This window comes from Oncorhynchus nerka, linkage group LG12 (assembly GCF_034236695.1).
Source record: "Oncorhynchus nerka isolate Pitt River linkage group LG12, Oner_Uvic_2.0, whole genome shotgun sequence".
NCBI classification, from domain to species: domain Eukaryota; kingdom Metazoa; phylum Chordata; class Actinopteri; order Salmoniformes; family Salmonidae; genus Oncorhynchus; species Oncorhynchus nerka.
This window is the reverse complement of record NC_088407.1, coordinates 33,462,405-33,488,838: the sequence shown is the minus strand read 5'-3', so window position 1 is coordinate 33,488,838 and position 26,434 is coordinate 33,462,405. Positions and strand designations below refer to the sequence as shown.

At 50.1% G+C, this 26,434-nt stretch overlaps 1 protein-coding gene across 1 annotated transcript in view; it reads left to right on the top strand.

Annotated features, from left to right (window-relative positions):
- The window catches only part of LOC115138164 (neurexin-2-like), a 599,118-nt gene that overhangs the window by 502,791 nt on the left and 69,893 nt on the right, over window positions 1–26,434 (top strand). Inside the window, exons 16-17 of the mRNA XM_065025518.1 lie at window positions 6,171–6,499; window positions 16,656–16,734. Coding sequence (XP_064881590.1) covers window positions 6,171–6,499; window positions 16,656–16,734 — 408 coding nt within the window. The remainder of the gene's footprint in view (window positions 1–6,170; window positions 6,500–16,655; window positions 16,735–26,434) is intronic.

Genomic DNA, 26,434 nt, shown 5'->3' with positions numbered 1-26,434 from the left:
AGTGGAGAAAAAACGGGCCTAGCCCTAAGAAGTTTTTAACAATTGGGAGATAACAACGAAAACAATTGAACCCATTTTGGTGTTTTCTCTCGCCAAAAATAAATCTAACTGATATTTCCCTCTCAGTGGCAGTCGGTGGAGGACAAATACAGCACTTTTTTTTATGAGCATGGCCTTATTTCTATTACAGCATATTGAATGACTGTCATTCATATTCCAGCTTAATGTAGCATCGATAGGTTTAGGCTACTACGTAATACTCAAATTTTCCCTATACCCATCACGAGGTTGCTACAACCTAGTCTATGAATGAAAGGTTGAGAGAAATTTGAGTAATCAAGGTGACAGACATTCACACATTCAATACCGCCTTGCACACCGCCTAGCTGATCTAGGGGGTAATCATTAGTCCAACACTTGCAAACGAGAGTTTCTATTGGACAAATTCAGATATGTTTATCCCCGTTTCGTTCCGTTTGCTTCCGTTTAAGAAACGTTTTTCAACAGAATCGGTGGAATGAATACAACCTTGATCACGCGGTAAACACAGTTCACTTTCATAGCAGCCACATACAAACAGTAATAATCCCTTTGATCATTGTATAATTCCTTGACACATCTAATCTCTTCCGTTCTCACCTTTTCCCTTCGATTGTGGCTTCAGTGAACAACACATCAGCTGTTTGCTATCTGGTGAAAAAAACGTCATCATTGTCACCATATTAACGTCATAGTCATCATAGCTACTAGAACTAATGCGTAAGTAAACCTGCTACAATCATGCAGCAGTCAGCAGCAAGCAGTTTAGCAGTTACACCGGTGGAAATAAAATAATAAAACCAGAAGCTTACCTTGACTTGGAAGAGTTTCAGTGTTGGATAGCCATAGCCAGCTAGATAATATAGCATCCCTCTCTGTTTGGCTGAACTAGTGAAAGTGGTGGAAAAAAATACAACAAAATATAGCTCTCTTTCTCTCTCTCTTTCTTGCTTCTTCATTTTTGAAGAAACGGATTTGTTCAAAACTGTTCAACTATTGAATTCCTCTCTTTGAGTCAACTACTTACCACATTTTATGCACTGCAGTGCTAGCTAGCTGTAGCTTATGCCTTCAGTGCTATATTAATTCTCTGATCCTTTGATTGAGTGGACAACATGTCAGTTCATGCTGCAAGAACTCTGATTGGTTGGAGGACGTCACAATTACTGTGTCTATGGAAGGGGGTGAGAACCATAAGCGTCCTAGGTTTTCTATTGGTCAGTGTACGCAGATGACGGAAACTAGCTAACTACACCACGGTGCTATCCTACAGAGTGCTGTTGAGGCTACTGTAGACCTTCATTGCAAAATAATGTTTCACTATTTAAACATTTAATTAAATTTTCTGAGGAGGATGGTCCTTGACTTCCTCCTCTGAGGAGCCTCAACTGTTCCCTCTCCAAGAAAATGACAGTCTGTGTGTGATATGCAAGACACCCCATCCCCTCCTCCCCCCGAAAATATAAATTTCCTGTCATAACCAAAGCCTGTGGCATTCCACTGTTCCAGTGCACATTGGTGATTGAACCCCCCCCCCCCCTTGCCGCTACACAAGGGTTCATAACATGGGTCATAGGATCGGTGCTAGGGGATCGTTAGCTCATGCCCTCAGTGAGGTAATCGAAGCGGCAATGCATCTCTCACCTCCTGGCCAGCTTGCTAGGCTATCAGTCGCTAAGCCCCCTTGTGATTTGGGAAAGGCACGAGTGATTGAGGTCCATAATGCTTTGAAAACCGCCACCCCCCCTGATCCTGTCTTGTTTTTACGAGCAACCAAACGACTGGGACTATTTTCCAGGATGTGCCACTGATGACAGATCCCATGTGAGAGGCCTTGTAGAGGGTCGTGATGAGGCCGGAGTGCTATGACACTCCAATGCAGACTTCTCTATCTAGCTCAAGGGATTTACATGACAACATGCTAAGCTATCTGTTTGGCTGTCATCTTCACTCTGCATACATCCTTCCCTCTTATTCACCGTTAAATCCCTCATTTATCTCTCTCGCTCTCTCGCTCTCTCTCACACTCTCTCTGCTTCCTAGCATGTTCTCTGTCTACAGTACATGTTTTCCGTAGTGCTATTCTCATCCCCAGCGCTATCTAGCTAGTATCATCCCCTGTCAGTCAAATTGACTGGATGTTCTCCCACACGGATTAGAACACAAAACATCCATGTGCATTCAGCAGGGGACGAGACACCCAGGAATAACACACAATACAACCATGTTCCAATGATAGAGGAAGCTGGTGGCAGAGAGTGGTGTTGGGGAAGCTACTCTGAAAATATTCCCATATAAAATAGATAGAAAGAGAGTGAGATATAGTTAGACAGGCAGAAAGTGAGAGCAGAAAATATCATATAACAGCAAGTGGGATAAGAGAGTGGGAGGGAGAGAGAGACCGTCACCTAAGTGACTTAAGCTCCTTCAGTGCAGAGCGACGTCCATCACTCTACAGTTGGCAGGGCTGAAGTTAATTAGGTAGTAGTGTGTGTGTCTTCCTGAATAAGTGTTTTAATGAAGACCAGCTAGTGGCTTATTTTAGAGTCTCTGTGCCAGCCCAGAGACCCACCTTATGCCCATCATCATAAGGGCCCAGGGAGAGAGGGAGACCGGACCACTGCCACCTGATTCAAGACACAAATTGGTCCAATAAACCCTCATCAATGCACCTCCAGCCCGAGGCTGTCCACTGAGAGGACAAACACTGCCCACACACACACACACACACACACACACACAGAAAAAATGTGGTGTTCCAAAAGGCCATCTGTAACGCACGTAAAGGTCACCTCCCTGACACATCTGACAGCTCACGCAAGTTATTATGCTCACACAAATACACACACATACACACACACACATCTCCGTTGTGTCTTAAGCTGTCCGATTGCCAGTCGTGCCAAGACCTTCCCTTCTCCTCCTCCTCTCTCTTCCTCTACCCCCCCCCAGCCTAAATGGCCCCTGAAGTGACACGTCAGTTTCAATTTGACCCGGCAGGCCCCAAAACAATAACTTCATCCGCTCCTGTTAGTATCCTCTCCATCAGACAGCCACACAAACAAACACTGATTCCCTCTCTCTTCCGGAGGGCACTTTTTCCTCTGACTGATGTTCAGGCGGTAATAGAATGTCTTCAAGGACCTCTCAAGTGTTGGATACTTGACTGTTTTAGTTCACTTCCTCTCAGCATACGCACTAACTTCTCACAGTACAACATAACTGTGTACAGCAATACTGTAACAGGCTAAAAGTATCACTCGGCTGTATACAGTTTACCCGAGCTTCCGCATAGCTACTGGAAATTCCATATTTCACCTCAGTAGTTTTCTGATGATCACCGCACTCATTTGGGACAAGAGTTGTTCCTGACTGCGTGACCTGATCATGATAAAACTCCTGGCCCTAAGAAGACAATCTCATTTCAGTCTTCTCACCGAGGATCACTATACTCACAGGGGAGAATGTTAGGTACAGGAGTGGTTGGGTGGCCACGATAGAGCGTGGTAAGCTGAGAGGTGATTTAATATCCAGGCTCTGTCCTCTCCTCTGCTGTCTGTCTATCTGGAGTCTGGACCTCCCCTGGAGAGGCAGGGTTGCTGAGACAGCACCTCTGAAACAGGAGAGCCACTGGGCTGACGTGTGTGTCTCCGTCCTCCGGTCAAGGACAAGAGATTATCCTCCCTCACAGTGGGGGGGCCGAGTACGCGTGTGGGAGGAGATCAAGAGTGAGCGTGTGGGTGTGTGTAGGGGCTGGAAGTGTGTGTGAACAACAACGTGGTGTGTGTACGCTTCAACGTGTACGTGTGTGCGCGTATAGTATGTGTTAGCGTGTGTATGTGCGCACACTTGTACCTAGTACGTGCCAATGTTCTGACGAATTGTCCTTGCTGATGTCCATCCTCTACCAAGTCTCTCCCTTCCCTTCACCACTATCACTTTTCCCAACAAAACATGTTGAGCAGCATCTTCACAGAGATAACAGTGAGCGAGAGCTACGGTATTATGGCAACAGCGCATATGCCTTACATGAAAGGAAAACTCCACTCAAAAACTATCTTCTGGTATTTCTTTCATTAGTCCACTGTTGATACAGTCCCACATTTTTGTTGCATGTCAGGGGTCAAGTTTTCATGACATGATGCGTTTTGCGTCGTCATGAGGATGTGGCAAGTGACACTTTGCTTCTTGAAAGTCCAATATCTTGAAAACTTGGCTGCTGACAAAAACAGAAACATTCTCGTGGACAGATTGCCGTGGACAGATGGAATGGTGAGAATTTGTCAAGGCAGTAGTTCCTGGTTTGGGGTTTTCGTCATTTGGATGAATCAGGGTTGGGCGAAAACGGTGCACAAACCGTTTCATGTCCGTTTGCGGATGATAAACGGTTGCCAAAAAGTCCAAATTGGCTGATATCGTAAAAATTCATGAAATGTGCCTTTTGGCCATGATAAACACGGGTGAAATGACTTTCACTTCTGTGTAACTGAGATTAGGACTGTATTAACAGTGGACTAATGAAACAAATACCAAAATATAATTTGAGTTGATTTTTCCTTTTAAGTGTCATTGTTAGGGGATGGGAGAGTATCCCTATTGGGGTTCAGATGGACCTAATGATCACATCTAAGGATGGCATGGCCTGTGTAATGGACTGTCTCACTGGAGGCTTTATGCACACAGCATGCACACACAGGCATTGACATGCTCATACACACACACACACACACGTACACATGCAGACATGCGCACAATACCTTATTAAGCCAGTAAGAAAGTCATGTTTTTTCTCTTAATTGAAAGGGAATGAGAGCTATTTCTGTCCTCTAAATGATTGAAGTGTGTATCCTCTAGGGGTTTGTAATGTAGAAATATAAGCATAATCTTTATAATTGCACACATTCCACACACATTAGATGGACACGTGTGCAAACACACACACACATACACACACACACACACACACACACACACACACACACTCTCTCTCTCTCTCTCCTCCCAACAGGCATTGATTAATCCATAAAGAGGGCCAATTTGGCTTCCCCTCTGCTAGTTCCCCTCTCTGCAGTAATTACCTCATCAAGTCTCATTTTAACCCACTTCCTCCAAAACAATATCCTACAGTAATCCTCCTCTCCCCCACCACACCCCCCCAGGAGGCCCATTAATGTGGTCAAGGGTCATCACTTCTGATATCCAACCTGATTGGCCCAGCATGACACCCCATCTACTGTGAAAACAAGTGTGAGGGAAACAGAGGGGAAAGAAAAGAGGGTTGATATCAGCAAAGAAAAAAATGATCTTCAGATCACCCCCCTCCACCAACCCCTGGTAACACATTAGTAATGGAACATGCAAATGAGCCGAACCCTCATCTGTCCAATCCAGATGCATAGTAATGACTGGAGGACCAGAAGAGAGAGCGCTGTTGAATTAAACATTAAACTATTTCCTCCGAAGTGGTTTATTTTTCCTAAACGGCTTTTCCGTCTCCGTACTTTGGGATGGGATTTATTTAATTTTTTTGTCTGTCCGAGGCACTTCATCATTTGTGCTGTGTCTCAGGTGCATTGGGGTCGATGACACCGGGCTCTGTAATGTATTCCATCTCTGTGGGGAATGCGATGCGACTCCACCCAGCCCCCAGCCTCAGGGTCAGCCCAAGGCTACACCCTGCAATCTATTAGCTTGCCAGTTTCCACATTCTTCAGGCTCTGCTGTGAAACTGAGTGGCCCGCTTGTGTCGGAGTCGAGCCATAATGGCCGCCACCTGTAGCAGCACGGCTCAGGCAAGGTTCCAATCTCCTTAACGCGTTACCAGGGGAAATTCCCCCATGTGATGGATACTGTCCCCCATTGTTTCACTCTGTCTGTCTGTGTGTGAGTGTGGGGAATTGGGATGTGTGTTGTGCAGCCTACGAAGAGACAAAGACTGATGGTCTTCCTTCGCCGCTTCTCTCTCCTCTTTCCGATCTTCCCTTTCTCTTCTTCTCTCTATTTGTTTCTCTGCCCACCTATCTGTCTCCACCCCCTTTCTCTTTCTCCTACCCTCATTTTATCTCCCACCTCTCTCTTCCCTCTTTCTCCTTTCTGCATCTCCCCCCGACTTTCTCTCCTCCCTCCACTAGGTCGACAGTTGACCATCTTCAACAGCCAGGCGTTCATCAAGATCGGTGGTGGTGGCGGCGACAAGGCCCGTCACTTCCAGGGCCAGATCTCGGGCCTCTACTACAACGGGCTGCAGGTGCTCAAGCTGGCGGCCGAGGGCGACCCCAACGTGCAGGCCAAGGGCAACCTGCGGCTGGTGGGCGACGTGCCCTCGGTGCTCACCACGGACACCACCAGCACCACGCCGCTGGCCGACATGTCCACCACCATCATGGAGACAACCACGACCATGGCTACCACCACCACCCGCAAGCAGCGTTCACCCACCATGAGGGACAGTGTCACACAGGTTAGTAGGGGGGAACTGGGGTTGAGTAGGGAGGAGGTGAGGGGGGAACTGGGGTGGGGTAGGGAGGAGGTGAGGGGGAACTGGGGTGGAGTGGGGAGGAGGTGAGGGGGAACTGGGGTGGAGTGGTTAGGAGATGAGGGAGAACTGGGGTGGAGTGGGGAGGAGTGGGGAGGAGGTGAGGGGGGAACTGGGGTGGAGTGGTTAGGAGATGAGGGGGAACTGGGGTGGAGTAGGGAGGAGATGAGGGGGAACTGGGGTGGAGTAGGGAGGAGATGAGGGGGAACTGGGGTGGAGTAGGGAGGAGGTGAGGGGAGAACTGGGGTGGAGTAGGGAGGAGGTGAGGGGGAACTGGGGTGGAGTGGTTAGGAGATGAGGGGGGGGGACTGGGGTGGAGTAGGGAGGAGGTGAGGGGGAACTGGGGTGGAGTAGGGAGGAGGTGAGGGGGAACTGGGGTGGGGTAGGGAGGAGGGAGGGGGGGGGAACTGGGGTGGAGTGGTTAGGAGATGAGGGGGAACTGGGGTGGAGTAGGGAGGAGGTGAGGGGGAACTGGGGTGGAGTGGTTAGGAGATGAGGGGGAACTGGGGTGGGGTAGGGAGGAGGTGAGGGGGAACTGGGGTGGAGTAGGGAGGAGGTGAGGGGGAACTGGGGTGGGGTAGGGAGGAGGTGAGGGGGAACTGGGGTGGAGTTGAGGGTGGAACTGGGGTGGAGTGGGGAGGAGGTGAGGCGGGAACTGGGGTGGAGTAGGGAGGAGGGGAGGAGGTCAGGGGGAACTGGGGTGGAGTAGCGAGGAGGTGAGGGGGAACTGGGGTGGAGTGGTTAGGAGATGAGGGGGAACTGGGGTGGAGTAGGGAGGAGATGAGGGGGAACTGGGGTGGAGTAGGGAGGAGGTGAGGGGGAACTGGGGTAAAGTGGTTAGGAGATGAGGGGGAACTGGGGTGGAGTAGGGAGGAGGTGAGGGGGAATTGGGGTGGAGTGGTTAGGAGATGAGGGGGAACTGGGGTGGGGTAGGGAGGAGGTGAGGGGGAACTGGGGTGGAGTAGGGAGGAGGTGAGGGGGAACTGGGGTGGGGTAGGGAGGAGGTGAGGGGGAACTGGGGTGGAGTTGAGGGTGGAACTGGGGTGGAGTAGGGAGGAGGTGAGGGGGAACTGGGGTGGAGTAGGGAGGAGGTGAGGGGGAACTGGGGTGGAGTGGGGAGGAGGTGAGGGGGAACTGGGGTGGAGTAGGGAGGAGGTGAGTGGGGAACTGGGGTGGAGTAGGGAGGAGGTGAGGGGGAACTGGGGTGGAGTGGTTAGGAGATGAGGGGGAACTGGGGTGGAGTGGGGAGGAGGTGAGGGTGGAACTGGAGTGGAGGTGAGGGTGGAACTGGGGTGGAGTGGGGGGAGGTGAGGGGGAACTGGGGTGGAGTGGGGAACTGGGGTGGAATGGGGAGGAGGTGAGGGGGAAGTGGGGTGGAGTAGGGAGGAGGTGAGGGGGAACTGGAGTGGAGTAGGGAGGAGGAACTGGGGTGGAGTAGGGAGGAGGTGAGGGGGAACTGGGGTGGAGTGGGGAGGAGGGGAGGAGGTGAGGGGGAACTGGGGTGGAGTAGGGAGGAGGTGAGGGGGAACTGAGGTGGAGTGGTTAGGAGATGAGGGGGAACTGGGGTGGAGTAGGGAGGAGGTGAGGGGGAACTGGGGTGGAGTGGTTAGGAGATGAGGAGGGAACTGGGGTGGAGTGGGGAGGAGGTGAGGGAGGAACTGGAGTGGAGGTGAGGGTTTAACTGGGGTGGAGGGGGAGGTGAGGGGGAACTGGGGTGGGGGCTGGGGTTGAATGGGGGAGGTGAGGGGGAACTGGGGTGGAGTAGGGAGGAGGTGAGGGGGAACTGGGGTGGAGTAGGGAGGAGGTGAGGGGGGAACTGGGGTGGAGTGGTTAGGAGATGAGAGGGGAACTGGGGTGGGGTAGGGAGGAGATGAGGGGGAACTGGGGTGGAGTAGGGAGGAGGTGAGGGGGAACTGGGGTGGAGTGGTTAGGAGATGAGGGGGAACTGGGGTGGAGTAGGGAGGAGGTGAGGGGGAACTGTGGTGGAGTAGGGAGGAGGTGAGGGGGAACTGGGGTGGAGTGGTTAGGAGATGAGGGGGAACTGGGGTGGGGTAGGGAGGAGGTGAGGGGGGAACTGGGGTGGAGTAGGGAGGAGGTGAGGGGGGAACTGGGGTGGGGTAGGGAGGAGGTGAGGGGGAACTGGGGTGGAGTTGAGGGTGGAACTGGGGTGGAGTGGGGAGGAGGTGAGGCGGGAACTGGGGTGGAGTAGGGAGGAGGTGAGGGGGAAACTGGGGTGGAGTAGGGAGGAGGTGAGGGGGAACTGGGGTGGAGTAGGGAGGAGGTGAGGGGGAACTGGGGTGCAGTAGGGAGGAGGTGAGGGGGAACTGGGGTGGAGTAGGGAGGAGGTGAGGGGGAACTGGGGTGGAGTAGGGAGGAGGTGAGGGGGAACTGGGGTGGAGTGGGGAGGAGGTGAGGGGGAACTGGGGTGGAGTAGGGAGGAGGTGAGTGGGGAACTGAGGTGGAGTAGTTAGGAGATGAGGGGGAACTGGGGTGGAGTAGGGAGGAGGTGAGGGGGAACTGGGGTGGAGTGGTTAGGAGATGAGGGGGAACTGGGGTGGAGTGGGTAGTAGGTGAGGGAGGAACTGGAGTGGAGGTGAGGGTGGAACTGGGGTGGAGGGGGAGGTGAGGGGGAACTGGGGTGGGGGGCTGGGGTTGAATGGGGAGGAGGTGAGGGGGAACTGGGGTGGAGTAGGGAGGAGGTGAGGGGGAACTGGGGTGGAGTGGTTAGGAGATGAGGGGGAACTGGGGTGGAGTGGTTAGGAGATGAGGGGGAACTGGGGTGGAGTAGTTAGGAGATGAGGGGGAACTGGGGTGGGGTAGGGAGGAGGTGAGGGGGGAACTGGGGTGGAGTAGGGAGGAGGTGAGGGTGGAACTGGGGTGGGGTAGGGAGGAGGTGAGGGTGGAACTGGGGGTGGACTGGGGTGGAGTTGTTAGGAGATGAGAGGGGAACTGGGGTGGAGTGGGGAGGAGGTGAGGGAGGAACTGCAGTGGAGGTGAGGGTGGAACTGGGGTGGAGTGGGGGAGGTGAGGGGGAACTGGGGTGGGGGGGGGGCTGGGGTTGAATGGGGAGGAGGTGAGGGGGAACTGGGGTGGAGTAGGGAGGAGGTGACGGGGGAACTGGGGTGGAGTAGGGAGGAGGTGAGGGGGAACTGGGGTGGAGTGGTTAGGAGATGAGGGGGAACTGGGGTGGAGTGGGGGAGGAGATGAGGGGGAACTGGGGTGGAGTAGGGAGGAGATGAGGGGGAACTGGGGTGGCGTGGTTAGGAGATGAGGGGGAACTGGGGTGGAGTAGGGAGGAGGTGAGGGGGAACTGGGTTGGAGTGGGGAGGAGGTGAGGGGGGAACTGGAGTGTAGGTGAGGGTGGAACTGGGGTGGAGTGGGGGAGGTGAGGGGGAACTGGGGTGGAGTGGGGAACTGGGGTGGAATGGGGAGGAGTTGAGGGGGAACTGGGGTGGAGTAGGGAGGAGGTGAGTGGGGAACTGGGTTGGAGTGGGGAGGAGGTGAGGGGGAACTGGGGTGGAGTAGGGAGGAGATGAGGGGGAACTGGGGTGGAGTAGGGAGGAGGTGAGGGGGGAACTGGGGTGGAGTGGTTAGGAGATGAGGGGGAACTGGGGTGGAGTAGGGAGGAGATGAGGGGGAACTGGGGTGGAGTGGGGAGGAGGTGGGGGGACTGGGTTGACACTGATCTGGGGCCAGTTTGGGATTTTCCCTCGTAAATTGTGATTATACTTTGATCCTAGATATGTGCTTATAAGAGGAACTTCTTCACAGAGTGAGTGGGGGGGGGGGGGGGGGGACAAGGGTCATGACTGTTTCATAGTAGTTATTCCTCTCTACAAAATCATACAAACTTTCTGTAGCTACGAACTCTCTGTTTGGCCAAAGATTGACATTCAGGACTTCAAACGAACCCGTTAACAAGTCTTTTATACCCCATTAGAGCAATCCAGACTGGCGTTTTGATTCCTTCTAAAGCAAAATCACAGATCGAAGCCCAGACACATTGTTAGAGGCAATATGAATCACATCCATCCAGACCAATCACACGTAGCCAGACAGTTGTGGCATCGAAGGAATAAATGCAAATAAATTGCTTGCCTCAGTTACCCTGCCTCACCCTCTCAACATGTTGTTATCCTGTGTGTTCGAGTGAGCGCACCCTGCCCGTGTGTCTAGTATACACGTCCCCATGCAAAGGCTACGTTTTCCGAGCACTAATCTCAACATGTTACGATCACTCGATCCACCAATCCTGGAAGTGGCAATTGGGGAACAACGGGAGATAGAGCTGTTGGGTCAACTACTGTAGACACACAGTCACACACAGTCCGTATGTTGTCACAACGCCGCCCAGTCCCCACGCAACCCATAATAAGCTGTAATAACAGGCCTGTGGCCTCCAAGAGAGGGAATCGATTCTTCCCATTTCACAGCCCATACCGTCTATTAATTAGCCTCAAGCCGCATGAATTATAACGTAATGCAGCGCAGCCACATTAGCATTATGCTGCAGTAGTGTGGTGGTGTAGCATTAGAATAGTATTAGGATCCAGGCTCCCAGAGAGAAATGCTACATTGATTGAGCTTACTTGACACAACTTGAACAAAAACGGAATAGTCCCAAAAGTTCAAACACCACACACCTGCAAATCCAGGTAGGCTCAATGTATGCTTGTGCTGGCAATACGGTACGGAGAATTCATACAGAGGGCGTGGCGCAATCGCGGAGCCTCTATACGCTTGTGGAGGCCAAATCCAGCTCTGTGCCGCATCGCTGTGCGCCTCCCAAATTACGGAACCATGCAGAGGGCTCTGTTTGGCTCCGTAATACCTCCGCATGGACATGATTGGTTGACGGTAGGTGAGGGCGGGAGGTCCTGCAGAGACACAAACTCTCTTCCTTGACAACTTCCTTCACAGCAGCTCTGCTGTGGTCCGCCAAGCGCAAGACGCATGAACGCTCTTTCTGCGGCGGCAGCATCTGCAGTAAACACTGTCGGACGTCAGATTGACCACGCGGAGCCTAAAAAGGTTAGGTGAGGTGAAGCGCAGCTCTAACAAGCTGCGCGGCTGTTTCTGCCATTTCAAAAGACTTGCGAGGTGTTGCGCGGCAAGGACGTTAAACTAAAAGTAACATGAACATTGGATTTCTCTCAAGCAGCTCTCTCATTATCACCCTCCTTGTCCTCAGAAGCTTACCTGAGATCAATCACACAAACCTCTTGGCCTGACAGCCTACCTTTTGACAACCAATGCCTAAGGACATTGCTCTCATACCAACTACCTAACTCCCCCCACCCCGTTCTTTCTCCCATCTCTCTTTCCCTCCATCTTCCTAGCTCACCACACTTGAAAGCGAAGGCCCGTCTCACTCCTCTCTCTCTCTCTCTCCTCTCAGCCAATAACAACAGTGCTAATTACTGTGTGGAACTAAAAGCTTCTCGGAGACAGAAAGCGAGGAGGGATGGAGAAAGATGGAGAGACGTGGGGGGGGGGGGGGGTGTAAGGGTAGACTAGAGAGATGTGGGCGTCTTATGCTACTAGCTGCCGCACTGCAAACACCAATCAAGTCTTATCTAATTGAATGTTCGTTTGGGCAGCCGTTGTTTGTTTACCTTTTGGGACTTCACCCAGCATCATCCTTCCCTCATCGCGCGCTGCGTAGCCGGAGCCACAGTCCTTTGATTTCAGCCTCGCTAAATTCAATCAATGGGTGGAAAATGAGCTTAATTATCTCTATGCGGCGTCATCAAAGCAGCCAGGGATTGACTGGGTTCTCTCTCCGTCGGTTTCGAGAGGGGAGTAGAAGAGGAGATCAGACCATGTGGACTGTACAAAGATCAATGCTGCTAGCTACTTCCTCCTTCCAAGGCCCTGTGTGTATAATGCAACGGTAGTGGCGCTAGTGCCATTATCAAAACGGAAAGATTGTCCTTCCAAAGTGGATGCTCTGTAGGATGCTGCGACTGGCTCTACTATTAGGAACGGAGCTTGGGTGATCCCTGTAGAGTTCCATTACACGTTGTGTGTGCATCCCAAATGGCACCCTTTTCCCTATACGGTGCACTACTTTTGACCAGAGCCCTCATCTGCCCTGGTCAAAAGTAGTGCCCTAGATGGGGGATATGGTTCCATTTGGGCCATTGCCAGTGTTATATCTTATGACCTCTTTCCTGGTGGTCTGCGGTTTAGCTACTCTCTGTGCCGAGCTAGTGAACGTAAGATCAGGGTAACCTAAACCGGATATGCACTGCTCATGTTTTTACGTGCCCGTCTCCGTCTCGGTGTGTGTGTCCACAACGCATGTGTGTGTCACTCAATATGTATTCCATATCAAAGTCTCTCCACCTGCCTCTAGGCAGGACTCGACATCCGTGTGTAGAAGTGTGTAGTGACAAGGCTCCTTAGCGGGTGTTGTGTTTTGTGTGCTGTGAATTAGACAGCCATCTTGAGAAATGTCTGCAGGCGTCCTGGTGCCCTGAGGCACGTTCGGCTCGATGGTGTTTCTGTTTGCATGCCGCTCCGCCACGCCGCTGTTTATGATTGACGAGCGTCATGCTTACTGCTTGACGTGCACCGCACCAAGTCAGAACACAAGTCCTGGTCCTTCCGTGTGTTTTTACAGGCAATGAGCAGCTCTTCCACAGAGATGTTCAATACAGCCTTGCTCTATTGCCTTGTGCCCATAATAGGGGCGTACATGATAATCCCGAATAACCTTTTATTACGAAAAGCAAAACCCGGAGAAAGAAGTCATTACGAACGAGTTACTCAACCAAGAACCGTGATGACAAAGTATATGATCTAAGCCTCCTTAACGCTCCCCAGTCAGCCGATGCTTTGTTGGGCAAACCCAGCTTTCCCCACTCTAACAGATGGCTCTGTCATTGCCCTGCTCTTCCTGGTATATGTCCCTTTTGCTCCACTAATGGCTGATGTGTCGTTTTCACGGCCCGGCGAGCTCGCCTTGCTCTCTCTCCCTGACGAACACAGGCCCAGATTTGGCGGACAAGGAGAGAGTGGAGTCAGGGAGAGGGAAATGGAGGAAGGGGGAGGAGACGGGGAGAGGGAAATGGAGGAAGGGGGAGGGGTCAGGGGAGAGGGAAATGGAGGAAGGGGAGGAGGGGTCAGGGAGAGGGAAATGGAGGAAGGGGAGAGAGACAGGGAGAGGGAAATGGAGGAAGGGGGAGGAGAGGAGACAGGGAGAGGGAAATGGAGGAAGGGGGAGGGGTCAGGGAGAGGGAAATGGAGGAAGGGGGAGGAGACAGGGAGAGGGAAATGGAGGAAGGGGGAGGGGTCAGGGAGAGGGAAATGAGATCACACGGTAACATTCTAAGAGGGCCGCCCGTCAGATCCTATCGATTTTCTCACTTCCATTTCCTGGGCAGCTGATCTGATGGGGCACTCCTATTCCTATGGAAAGTTTGTGGTCGTACGCACATCCTTAAAAAACATAGGTGCTGGGCTAATAAAGAATACTAGTATAGAACAAGAAGGCCCACACTGTCAAAGCTCCCAATTCACTGGTTTATGGACAAGGTTTCGATCGTCTCAACCCTGTCCACATGGCCCATTCATTCGTCACGCAGTGTTTACATGGAGCTAGCTAGCTTTGCGTCCCAGCACACATACACACACAGGATACACACACTCTGTCGTCTGTGTAGTTAATAGGCCATCTAATGGAGTCCGTGGTGGCGTTTTGCGCTAGAGCCAACTCGGTAATTGCACTACAGTATGTGTACTATACAGCCTCAGCCGGGGCCCAAGCTAACATCTCAGCACTGGTTTAACAAGCCAGTAGCCCCTCTGCCACTCAACGGGACAGGGGGACGGGACACAGGCAAGCGAACCCAAATGTACATTTCTCCTGCAAGCCGGAGCAACAAAAAAGCTGTGAGCTACCCGTTGCGAGACAAGAAATGCTTTGATGGTTTAAAGGAGAACATACTTTTTCATGTGTTCGTTTTTACCCTGATAGAAGACTAGATGCCACAGAATGGGGGAAGTCATCACTTCTCCTGCGTGGACCCCAATTTGGAGGCTGTGGTTTGGGGTGAACTAAGATCCTTAGGAGCCCCTCCTATGCACAGTCAGGGCATGTGATCTCTCAAACCTCACCTCGAGGAGCCCGTTCCGGACAAATTTTCCCCTTGGGACAGATCTAGGGTCAGCTTCCCCTACTACAATCTTAACCTTACCTGAGGGTCAGCTTCCCCTCCTACAATCTTAACCTTACCTGTTAGTGGTGGAAATGCAAAACTGACCCAAGATCAGTGTCTAGGGTCAACGTCACAATACTCCGTGTACCACCAGCCATTACATTTGGTATATTCAGGTACTAGCACACCTGATTCAACTAATCAAGAGCTTGATGATTGGTTGACCCATTGAATGATGCTGGTACTAGAATAGATCAAATGAGTATAACTGGCATCTGGTACTCGAGAAGAGATTCGGGAAACACTGGCCTGCATGAGTGGAAAGTATTGCAGCAAGACGTCAGCAGTGTAGGTTGGGCAGGTTGCGCCGATGAAATAAGTGAATGTCTGCATTCCTAACACCAGGGGGTGTAATTGAGATCATTCCTTGAAAATGTACAGCTTCTAATAGCATGTGTTACTGAGTGGACTGCAATTACTATATTCTAATAGCAAGTGTTACTGAGTAGACTGCAATTAGTATATTCTAATAGCAAGTGTTACTGAGTGGACTGCAATTAGTATATTCTAATAGCAAGTGTTACTGAGTGGACTGCAATTAGTATATTCTCATAGCAAGTGTTACTGAGCGGGCTACTCTAGCTCAATAAATAAATACAAGTTCTATTGTAGTGCCATTGTCAAACATGAGGATATTTTCACTTCAGATATTCCTTGATATCTAGGGGAAGTTTTGAAGCTGTATTCCTAAAATGTAAACGTAAAAATACCAATGCTATTAGGCATGGTCTCCAACCCCACCTTCATATTTGCATTCCTCTACATGTCTCCACCCTCTTGTAGAAATGCCTTTCTATATCAATAAAGAGAAAATACAAATCAAATATACTGTATATTAGAAGACCACTACTTTGAAATCACAGAATGTTAGAAATGCATTCTAGGTTACATAATTCGATATGTGTTATCAAAGGGAGCGCTGGTCATTTAGGATGGAAATGAAATGGAAGATGCAGATTTTGCCATGTTCTCATTAAGCCCATCTGAGAGGCCCAGATGGACACACACGCACGCACACACACACACACACACGCACGCACACGCACGCACACGCACGCACACGCACACACGCACACACACACGCACACACACACACACACACACACACACACACACACACACACACACACACACACACACACACACACAGGTAAATGCATCCTGTCTGTGGATACATAATGGATTGGAGAGAGGTTAAACTCTGTGTACAGACAGTGAACAGATCACTGTGCTCAAAGGAATTGGGCTGCCCATGTTAAAAGCCCTCATCCCTCCCACCTATATTCCATCAGGCCGAACTCATCGTGAATATTAACTTGAGCCTGGGGGTTGAGGATAATAGACTAGACAAGGTGCTTCCTAGCAGCACAAGTGGGTGAGAGGGATAGTACACGAGGAACAGAGTTCTGAATGGGCTTTTTGTATGGAGGTTATTAGCCTAGCTTCCGCTAGCTCGTTGTGGCTCCGGGCTTAATGGACTTCAACAATTGGTTTTCACTGGGTTGTATTTTATGTGGGGATCTCAAAACGAAGGGGTGTCAGCTCGGTTGCCATTCTGTCTCTGCCTGACGATGATGAACGACTTGGCTGAAGCAGAAACAGAGTGATAACTAAGTTGAAGTTATGACTTTGCAGTTGGCTTACCTTGTTCTTTCAGGCATGACAGGTTGCATGATGGGTAAGGAACGAGGTTTAGGCTACTTGACCAGGGACCCTAGTTACACTATATCCTACAACCAGGGCCGAGTTGTTCCTGGACAGGTCCTATGGTCAGGAAAAAACGTATCTCTGTCTGGGTAGTAGAACACGCTCTCACACCCTTCTATCTGCCTCTTTCTCCTTCTCCATCTCTGTTCTAGAACACGGATGATCTGTTGGTAGCATCTGCTGAGTGTCCCAGCGATGACGAGGACTTGGAGGAGTGCGAGCCTGGAAATGGTGAGTCCACTCTGGGGGTTCTGTGTCCACTACAGGGGTCCACCAGCCCTACAGAGACCCACAACAGAAACAGCTAGCTCCCCTTACCCACTTTGTTCTACTACTGTGACCTCATGACCTCCCACATGCAGCCCTGATTGGTCAGATGTGTGCCCACTCTGGTTTCTCATTGGTTAAGGTTCAAAGCTGTGAACTGACAGTTCCTAAGTTTCCCGAGCCAGCTGGTGCTAGGCCAGCTGTTGCACCAATCAGCCACTCCGTTCCTAACGATTCCGAACAGGTTCAACATTGAACTCCTCTTGACCGTCTGCCTCACAGCGGGCACGGAGCTGAGCGACGTCGGAGTGAGCGGAAAGGTCAAAACGAACTTCTGAGAGGGGATGGAGAGGGCCTGTGAAAAGGGCAGGATGTTGACTGTGGTTTCAAGACATAGTGCGCTGGCTGGTTGCCAGGGAACTGCCAAGAACTCTTACATGAATCAGAATGCTAAGACTGCCAGAGCTAATATCTCTACCGGGCGTGTTTCTGTGTTTTCCAGAAAGCTCAAATCAAACGCGTAGGCTAAGCCACCTAGGAGGTCTAGAAATAACTCTAGCCTAGGAAATAACCTTTATAAAACCATCAGGAACATTTTGTTAACGTTCCGTTTTTTATATATTCATGTTTTTATTTGATGTTGAGTACAACTCATCCTGGATTATTATATTACGTTTTGACTATTTTGATTCAGTAATGTCAAGGCGACTTTAAAAATCGAATGAAATGCTTATTACACTTTAAGTGGGTGAAATATTCTACACTCCATCGATTATCTGTGTGGTTTCACTGTAGGTGGTGGAAGCCGAAATTGTCTTCTTATCAGAAGCAGTTTTTGGTGACTGACTGCTGCCCAAAAGTAATCTCTCTAGAGAGAAGAGCAACACACACACACACGCCTCCAGATAGACACTAGTCTGTCTCTGACCATCACCCCCGAGACACCACAACAATCATACAGACAGGACAGGATTATCCCTCCTACCTATAAGACCGTGAAAGACACACACACACACACACATTGCACACCCATACACAAAATCTCTCTCTCTCTCACTCACTTTCTCACACACACACACACACACACACACACACACACACCCCTCACCCTCCTAGTCAGGTTACGTATTGTAAACCAGTGGCAGTCGGTGCCATATAAGATGAGGGAAGACAATCTTCTTTTTTTTATGAGCATGGACTTATTTTTATTACAGCATATTGGATGACTGTCATTCATATTCCATTCACCCAGCTCAATGTAACATCGATAGCTATAGGCTACTACATGATACTTGAATGTTCCCTATACCCATCATGAGGTTGCTACAATCTAGCCTATGAATGAAGGTTTACAAAGTAGGGGCACAGTTCGAGGGATTTTTTTTCTCGTAATCAGGGTAACAGACTGCCTTGTACTCTCTTGCCTGCATCTAGCAGATCTAGGGTGTAATCTTTAGTCCAACATTTGCAAATGAGAGTTTCTGTTGGACGAATTCAGATATGTTTATCCCTGTTTCATTCCATTTGCTTCCGTTTAAGCAACGTTTTTCAACAGAATCGGCTGAATGAATACACCCCTGATCACACACAACCACAGTTCACTTTCATAGCAGCCACATACAAACAGCATGATCCCTTTGCTCGTTGTCATTCCTTCTTGCATCTACACTCTCTCCTCCTCTCTCACCTGGACTTCAGTGAACAACACCAGCGGTCTGTGACCAGGCAAAAAAAACGTTCTAAGTCAAACCTAATAGGTTATAAAAACTAATGCATTAGTAAACCAGCTACAATCATGCAGAACAGTGTACAGTCAGCAAGCAGTTTAGCAGTTACACCGGCTGGCCCCAGTGGAAATAAGTTAATAAAACCAAAAGTTTACCATGACTTGAAGTTCCAGTGTTAGGTAGCCATAGCCAGCTAGCTAACATTGCATCCCTCTTGAGCTGGGTGTTTGAGTAGACTAAACTAGCCAGCTGCATTCGCTTGCAACTTGAAAGTTTTTTATTTTTATTTCACCTTTATTTAACCAGGTAGGCTAGTTGAGAACAAGTTCTCATTTGCAACTGCGACCTGGCCAGGATAAAGCATAGCAGTGTGAACAGACAACACAGAGTTACACATGGAGTAAACAATTAACAAGTCAATAACACAGTAGAAAAAAAGGGGGAGTCTATATACAATGTGTGCAAAAGGCATGAGGAGGTAGGCGAATAATTACAATATTGCAGATTAACACTGGAGTGATAAATGATCAGATGATCATGTACAGGTAGAGATATTGGTGTGCAAAAGAGCAGAAAAGTAAATAAATAAAAACTGTGGGGATGAGGTAGGTGAAAATGGGTGGGCTGTTTACCAATAGATTATGTACAGCTGCAGCGATCGGTTAGCTGCTCAGATAGCAGATGTTTGAAGTTGGTGAGGGAGATAAAAGTCTCCAACTTCAGCGATTTTTGCAATTCGTTCCAGTCACAGGCAGCAGAGTACTGGAACGAAAGGCGGCCGAATGAGGTGTTGGCTTTAGGGATGATCAGTGAGATACACATGCTGGAGCGCGTGCTACGGATGGGTGTTGCCATCGTGACGAGTGAACTGAGATAAGGCGGAGCTTTACCTAGCATGGCCTTGTAGATGACCTGGAGCCAGTGGGTCTGGCGACGAATATGTAGCGAGGGCCAGCCGACTAGAGCATACAAGTCGCAGTGGTGGGTAGTATAAGGTGCTTTAGTGACAAAACGGATGGCACTGTGATAAACTGCATCCAGTTTGCTGAGTAGAGTGTTGGAAGCAATTTTGTAGATGACATCGCCGAAGTCGAGGATCGGTAGGATAGTCAGTTTTACTAGGGTAAGCTTGGCAGCGTGAGTGAAGGAGGCTTTGTTGCGGAATAGAAAGCCGACTCTTGATTTGATTTTCGATTGGAGATGTTTGATATGGGTCTGGAAGGAGAGTTTGCAGTCTAGCCAGACACCTAGGTACTTATAGGTGTCCACATATTCAAGGTCGGAACCATCCAGGGTGGTGATGCTAGTCGGGCATGCGGGTGCAGGCAGCGATCGGTTGAAAAGCATGCATTTGGTTTTACTAGCGTTTAAGAGCAGTTGGAGGCCACGGAAGGAGTGTTGTATGGCATTGAAGCTCGTTTGGAGGTTAGATAGCACAGTGTCAATGACGGGCCGAAAGTATATAGAATGGTGTCGTCTGCGTAGAGGTGGATCAGGGAATCGCCCGCAGCAAGAGCAACATCATTGATATATACAGAGAAAAGAGTCGGCCCGAGAATTTAACCCTGTGGCACCCCCATAGAGACTGCCAGAGGACCGGACAGCATGCCCTCCGATTTGACACACTGAACTCTGTCTGCAAAGTAATTGGTGAACCAGGCAAGGCAGTCATCCGAAAAACCGAGGCTACTGAGTCTGCCGATAAGAATATGGTGATTGACAGAGTCGAAAGCCTTGGCAAGGTCGATGAAGACGGCTGCACAGTACTGTCTTTTATCGATGGCGGTTATGATGTCGTTTAGTACCTTGAGTGTGGCTGAGGTGCACCCGTGACCGGCTCGGAAACCAGATTGCATAGCGGAGAAGGTACGGTGGGATTCGAGATGGTCAGTGACCTGTTTGTTGACTTGGCTTTGAAGACCTTAGATAGGCAGGGCAGAATGGATATAGGTCTGTAACAGTTTGGGTCCAGGGTTTCTCCCCTTTGAAGAGGGGGATGACTGTGGCAGCTTTCAATCCTTGGGGATCTCAGACGATATGAAAGAGAGGTTGAACAGGCTGGTAATAGGGGTTGCGACAATGGCGGCGGATAGTTTCAGAAATAGAGGGTCCAGATTGTCAAGCCCAGCTGATTTATACGGGTCCAGGTTTTGCAGCTCTTTCAGAACATCTGCTATCTGGATTTGGGTAAAGGAGAACCTGGAGAGGCTTGGGCGAGGAGCTGCGGGGGGGCCGGAGCTGTTGGCCGAGGTAGGAGTAGCCAGGCGGAAGGCATGGCCAGCCGTTGAGAAATGCTTGTTGAAGTTTTCGATAATCATGGATTTGTCGGTGGTGACCGTGTTCCCTAGCCTCAGTGCAGTGGGCAGCTGGGAGGAGGTGCTCTTGTTCTCCATGGACTTCACAGTGTCCCAGAACTTTTTGGAGTTGGAGCTACAGGATGCAAACTTCTGCCTGAAGAAGCTGGCCTTAGCTTTCCTGACTGACTGCGTGTATTGGTTCCTGACTTCCCTGAACAGTTGCATATCGTTGCATAAAGTGAAAAAAATACTATGAAATGTCTCTCCCTCCCTTTCTCTCGACTCTCCATATTTTATATCTCTTTGAGTCATATACTCACATTTTTATGCACTGCAGTGCTACAGTAGCTAGCTGTAGCTTATGCTTTCAGTACTAGATTCATTTTGTGATCATTTGATTGGGTGGACAAAATGTCAGTTCCTGCTGCTAGAGTTCATGCTGCAACCTTCATTCCAAAACAATGTGTTTTAATCAATTATTTGGTGACGGGAATATATTTAGTCTAGTTTTATTTCAAAAAGTATAACTTTTTACATTTCTCTATTTTCATTTTTATGAAATTCACTGAGAAGGTCCTGCCCTTCCTCCTCTGAGGAGCCTCCACTGCTGTAAATCTTAAGGACAGCCACTAGTCATGATCTGATATGAGCCAATGACTGGGGAGATCTACCTCTCATGTCAGCCGACTGTGGAGCCCTGCTCTATCCATTTCTATTGGAGCTGCAGCAGGAGACCTGTACGAGACGGCCTTGATTTGTCTCTGAAATGTGGGATGGAGCACTAATGAGAATTTGATATTGATCAATACCGTTAGCTCCCTACTGTAACAAGCAGCTGCTCCGCTCTGGCAAGGTTTGTTCATGTTTAAGGCCTTCTTGGCTCCACGGCTATGTTCAGTAGTAGTAGGGATAGTAGAGTTGAAATTGTAAAGGAGTGTTGGTGTTTCTGTTGATTCACTACAGTCGAGAGCATTTTGTTCTGCCGGTTTTGTTTTATTCCTCCCTTTAAAAGGTGTTTGTGTTTCCTTAGAGGAAAGTGCGGGAAGCTCGAACCATTGTTTTGTTGTCGTTGTTTTTGTTGTAACTCTCTGGTGGCTTTTCTAAAGGGAGACAAGTGCAAAGAGGGATACAGGCACACACACACACACACTAAAACACACAGACAAAGATAAAGAAGGGGAGACAGAACTAGGATGGCGACATAGAGGGAGAGGAGTGAGTCGGATCATAGAAGAAAGAAGGGGCCGCAGCCGAGGGGGAGGGAGAGAGAGAGAGAGGGAGCCAGATTCCACATCTTGGAGGAGTGACTGGCATTGAGATGTGCGTCACGTCCCCTTACTCTCCAAAGAGAGAAGGAGCGGAGGAGAGAGAGGGGAAAAAAGATAGAGAGAGAGAGAGAAATGTGGGGATCCCTCCGATTAGTTTTCTATCTGCCCTGCCTGCCTCTCCCACCGGGCTAATTAATCTTTGGCCTCGTTAGGCTTGCTGTAATTACATCATCCAACAAGCCTGGATTTGGTTTCGCTCACTTTTAATGAGCCCCAGCCAGAATAGGGAGAATACATATCAGGGATCCCTTTAACAAAACCCTGCTATCTGCACTGCAGCATCAGCTTTGGAGGAGTCAGACAGACCAGACAGACAGACCAGACAGACCAGACAGACAGACAGACAGACAGACAGACAGACATCACAGCTAGCTCCAGTCTACTCTCTCTAGCCTGCTAACAATCTGCCTCTTGCTGTTAGAGTTTTTATTGTCTTTGATGTCTTTTGTTTTTACATTGTTGTTGTTTTCCTTTGTTCTTGTCTTTTTATCTTTTATAATTGTTATTGGTTGTTGGCACAACGGGTGGGTAGTTGTTTTGGTTGGGTTGGAAAGGGATGGTGGCTTGGAGGTGGTGGAGATAGGGGGGGGGCTGTGGGAGCGTCTTGGATGGTTGAGGGGTAGCTCTCGGGGGGAACTCTGGTTGGGGACGGTGGCTGGCCTGGCAGTCGGGAGCGTTTGGGTCGGTGGGTGAGAGGTCGCTGGTTTGGGTCCCCGAGTCGAATGGGTGGGGGGATCTGATGATTTGCCCTTGGGCGGGGCGCTTGATTCTGGTTTCTCCTGTGGGTCGCTCTGGATGGGAGCACCAGTTAGATGACTGGAATGTAATGTAAATATTGAGCAGCATCACTGCAGGTAGAGTGCATGTTTTAATATTCATTTTTTTTTAAATGACAACAAAAATCGATCTATTTCTCTCGCTCGAACTTATTTTTCCCTCCCTGTCACTCCCAATTTCTTTCCCTCTCACTTTTTCATCATCTCTCCCTTGTTCCTTTTCTTCTTCTTTTCTCTCCCCCTCTCTCTCTCTCTGCCCCCCCCCTTTCTTTCTCTCTCTCTCTCCCCCTCTTTTATCCATTTACCCTTACAGTAACGTCTCTTGAGAGGGACAGGTGACAGGGTTATCACAGAGCACCATGTCAGTGAGATCGAAAGATCAGTTCCCCGGCCAGACCTGCTCTGAGACAGCAATAAATAATTCATCATGAAAACTTCCCCTTTAAGGAACAAACGGTGAGACCGAAGTAATGGGATTGAAAATCCCAACCCAGCCCCTTTAACTTCTCATAGACAGCACTGCAGCCCCCCCTGTGGACAAACGGATCTATTGAGCTCAATGTATGGTGATGTTGATATATTTCATATCACCTTAGCTAGATTATATACCCTCTAGACTCTATAGCTATAGCCATTTGGGGTCATACAGGGCAATGAAAAATGATCACATTGCCTGTAGCAATATCTTCCTTTTCCTCTTGCGTATATATTATACAGTGTCTAAATAAAGATTTTCCTCGGAAGCCAATCTGTGCAGGTTTATACGTTGAGTATATTTCCATAAGTCAACAGAGACTAGAGTTGAGGCATTTTCTTGATATCAATATATGATATTGGGTGTCTTATGAGGTACTTAAAATCCAATATGTTCACTGAGACAGAATATCAAGCAGCTTCGGCTCTTCAATCTCCTCATGTGGACAAAAACACTGTAGCAATATCCTATTAAAAATAAATTCATGTTCAAGAAATCGCATTAAAAATGTAATTACAAAATAATAATAATATTACTGAACAAAAGATAACAGGGGTCCAAATAGGTCTCCAGCCAGCACACGATGCTAGCACAGTTCGGATAACCGGAATCGCCATGGGATGTCTACCCACAACTGTGAACAATCTTTTAACAAATTTCACTTGCCAGATTTGTTTTTCCTCTTTGTTCAATAATTAGACTGTGGATTTTAGTATGCCCTGCAAATACTTCATTTGGATGAAACATATGTCCCTTGTTTTTTAAGTACCATTGTAGATGAAGAAAAGTAATCATAACAAACAAAAAACATCGTAGTAAATATGTTAGAGAGATGAGAAAACACTGACTGTGTAAAGGTTTTCCTCCTCTTCGTCTGAAGAGGAGGTGTAGTAAGGATCGGACCAAGATGCGGCGTGGTAAGTGTCCATGGTTGTTTATTTAAAAACATGAACTGAACACTCAATGAATACAAAACAATAAACGTGAACAAAACCGAAACAGTACCGTGTGGCGAACAAACACAGACACGGAAACAATCACCCACAAACACACAGTGAAACCCAGGCTACCTAAGTATGATTCTCAATCAGAGACAACTAATGACACCTGCCTCTGATTGAGAACCATACTAGGCCGAAACATAGAAATTCCCAAAACCTAGAAAAACAAACATAGACAACCCACCCAACTCACGCCCTGACCATACTAAATAAATACAAAACAAAGGAAATTAAGGTCAGAACGTGACAGTACCCACCCCCAAAGGTGCGGACTCCGGCCGCAAACCTTGACCTATAGGGGAGGGTCTGGGTGGGCGTCTGTCCGCGATGGCGGTTCTGGCGGGGACGCGGACCCCACTTCAACATTGTCTTAGTCCGCCTTATTGTCCGCCTCCGTGGCTTACTCACCATGGCCACCCCTCAATGACCCCACTGGACAGAGGGGCAGCTCGGGACAGAGGGGCAGAAGCCTGGACAGAGGGCAGGGGCTCGGGACAGAGGGACAGGGGCTCGGGACAGAGGGACAGGGGCTCGGGACAGAGGGGCAGGGGCTCTGGACAGAGGGGCAGGGGCTCGGGACAGAGGGCAGGGGCTCTGGACAGAGGGGCAGGGGCTCGGGACAGAGGGGCAGGGCTCTGGCGCCTCTGGGCTGAGGGCTCTGGCGCCTCTGGGCTGAGGGGCTCTGGCGCCTCTGGGCTGAGGGGCTCCGGCAGCGGCCCCGGACAGGCGGGACGCTCCGGCAGCGGCGCCGGACAGGCGGGAGGCTCCGGCAGTGGCGCCCGGACAGGCGGGAGGCTCCGGCAGCGGCGCGGACAGGCGGACCACCTGCAGGGAGGAGACAGAGAGACAGCCTGGTGCGTGGGGCTGCCACAGGAACCACCAGGCTGGGGAGACCTTCAGGAGGCTGGGTGTTAGGAGGAGCCTGAAAGACTGGGCTGTGGGGAGCACTGGAGCTCTGGTGCGCAACCTTGGCACCACTTCCCAGGCTGGACAGAACTACTCTAGCCCGGACCCTCCAGAGTGCAGGCACAGGTTGAACCGGGCTGTGGGTAAGCACGGGAGATCTGAGTGCTTACTAAGACGCACCTCTCTCCCTTTGGCTCCACTCCCACATTTGCCGGCACGGAGCGCAGGCAGAGGACGCACTGCACCCTCCCAGCGCCCCGGAGACACAGCACGCAGAGCCGGCGCAGGATAACCTGGACCAAAACTGCGTACCGGCGACCAGACCCGCTGAGCAGGCACCATACGCCCTGGCTCAATGCCCACACTGCATGGCACTCTCGGGGCTGCCCTATAGCGCACCGGGCTATGGGCACGCACTAGCGACACCGTGCGCCTTAACCGCATAACACGGTGCCTGACCAGTAATGCGCTGCTTATCATAAGCACGAGGAGTGAGCTCAGGTCTGCTACCTGGCTTAGTACCACACCTCGTGTGTCCCCCAAAAAATAATTTGGGGCTGCCTCTCGTACCTGTCGCACTGCCGTGCTGGCTTGCCAACCTCATTCTCCTGTAGCCTTCCTTGCACTGCTCCATCAGATCCCAGGCGGGCTCGGCACTCTCCCTGGGTCGACCGCCCACCTGTCTATCTCCTCCCAAGTCGTGTAGTCCAGATTCTGCTCTGATGCTGGCCGCTGTTGTTGCTGCTGCTGCTGCTGTCGCCGCTGCGGTTTTTACCACACCGCTCAGCTTTCGCTGCCTCCAGCTCTGCTTTAGGGGCGCGCGATTTTCCCAGCCTGTGCCCAGGGTCCCTCTCTATTCAGTATCTGCTCCCATGTCCAGGGAGTCCTGTGATGCTGGCCGCTGTTGCTGCTGCTGCTGCTGTCGTCGCTGCGGTTTTTACCACGCCGCTCGGTCCTTGGTTGGTGGGTGATTCTGTAAAGGTTTCCTCCTGTCTGAAGAGGAGAAGTGTAGCAAGGATCGGACCAAGATGCGGCGTAGTAAAAGTGTCCTATGGTTTGTTTATTTAAAAACATGAACTGAACACTCAATGAATACAAAACAATAAACGTGAACAAACCGAAAACAGTACCGTGGCGAACAAACACAGACACGG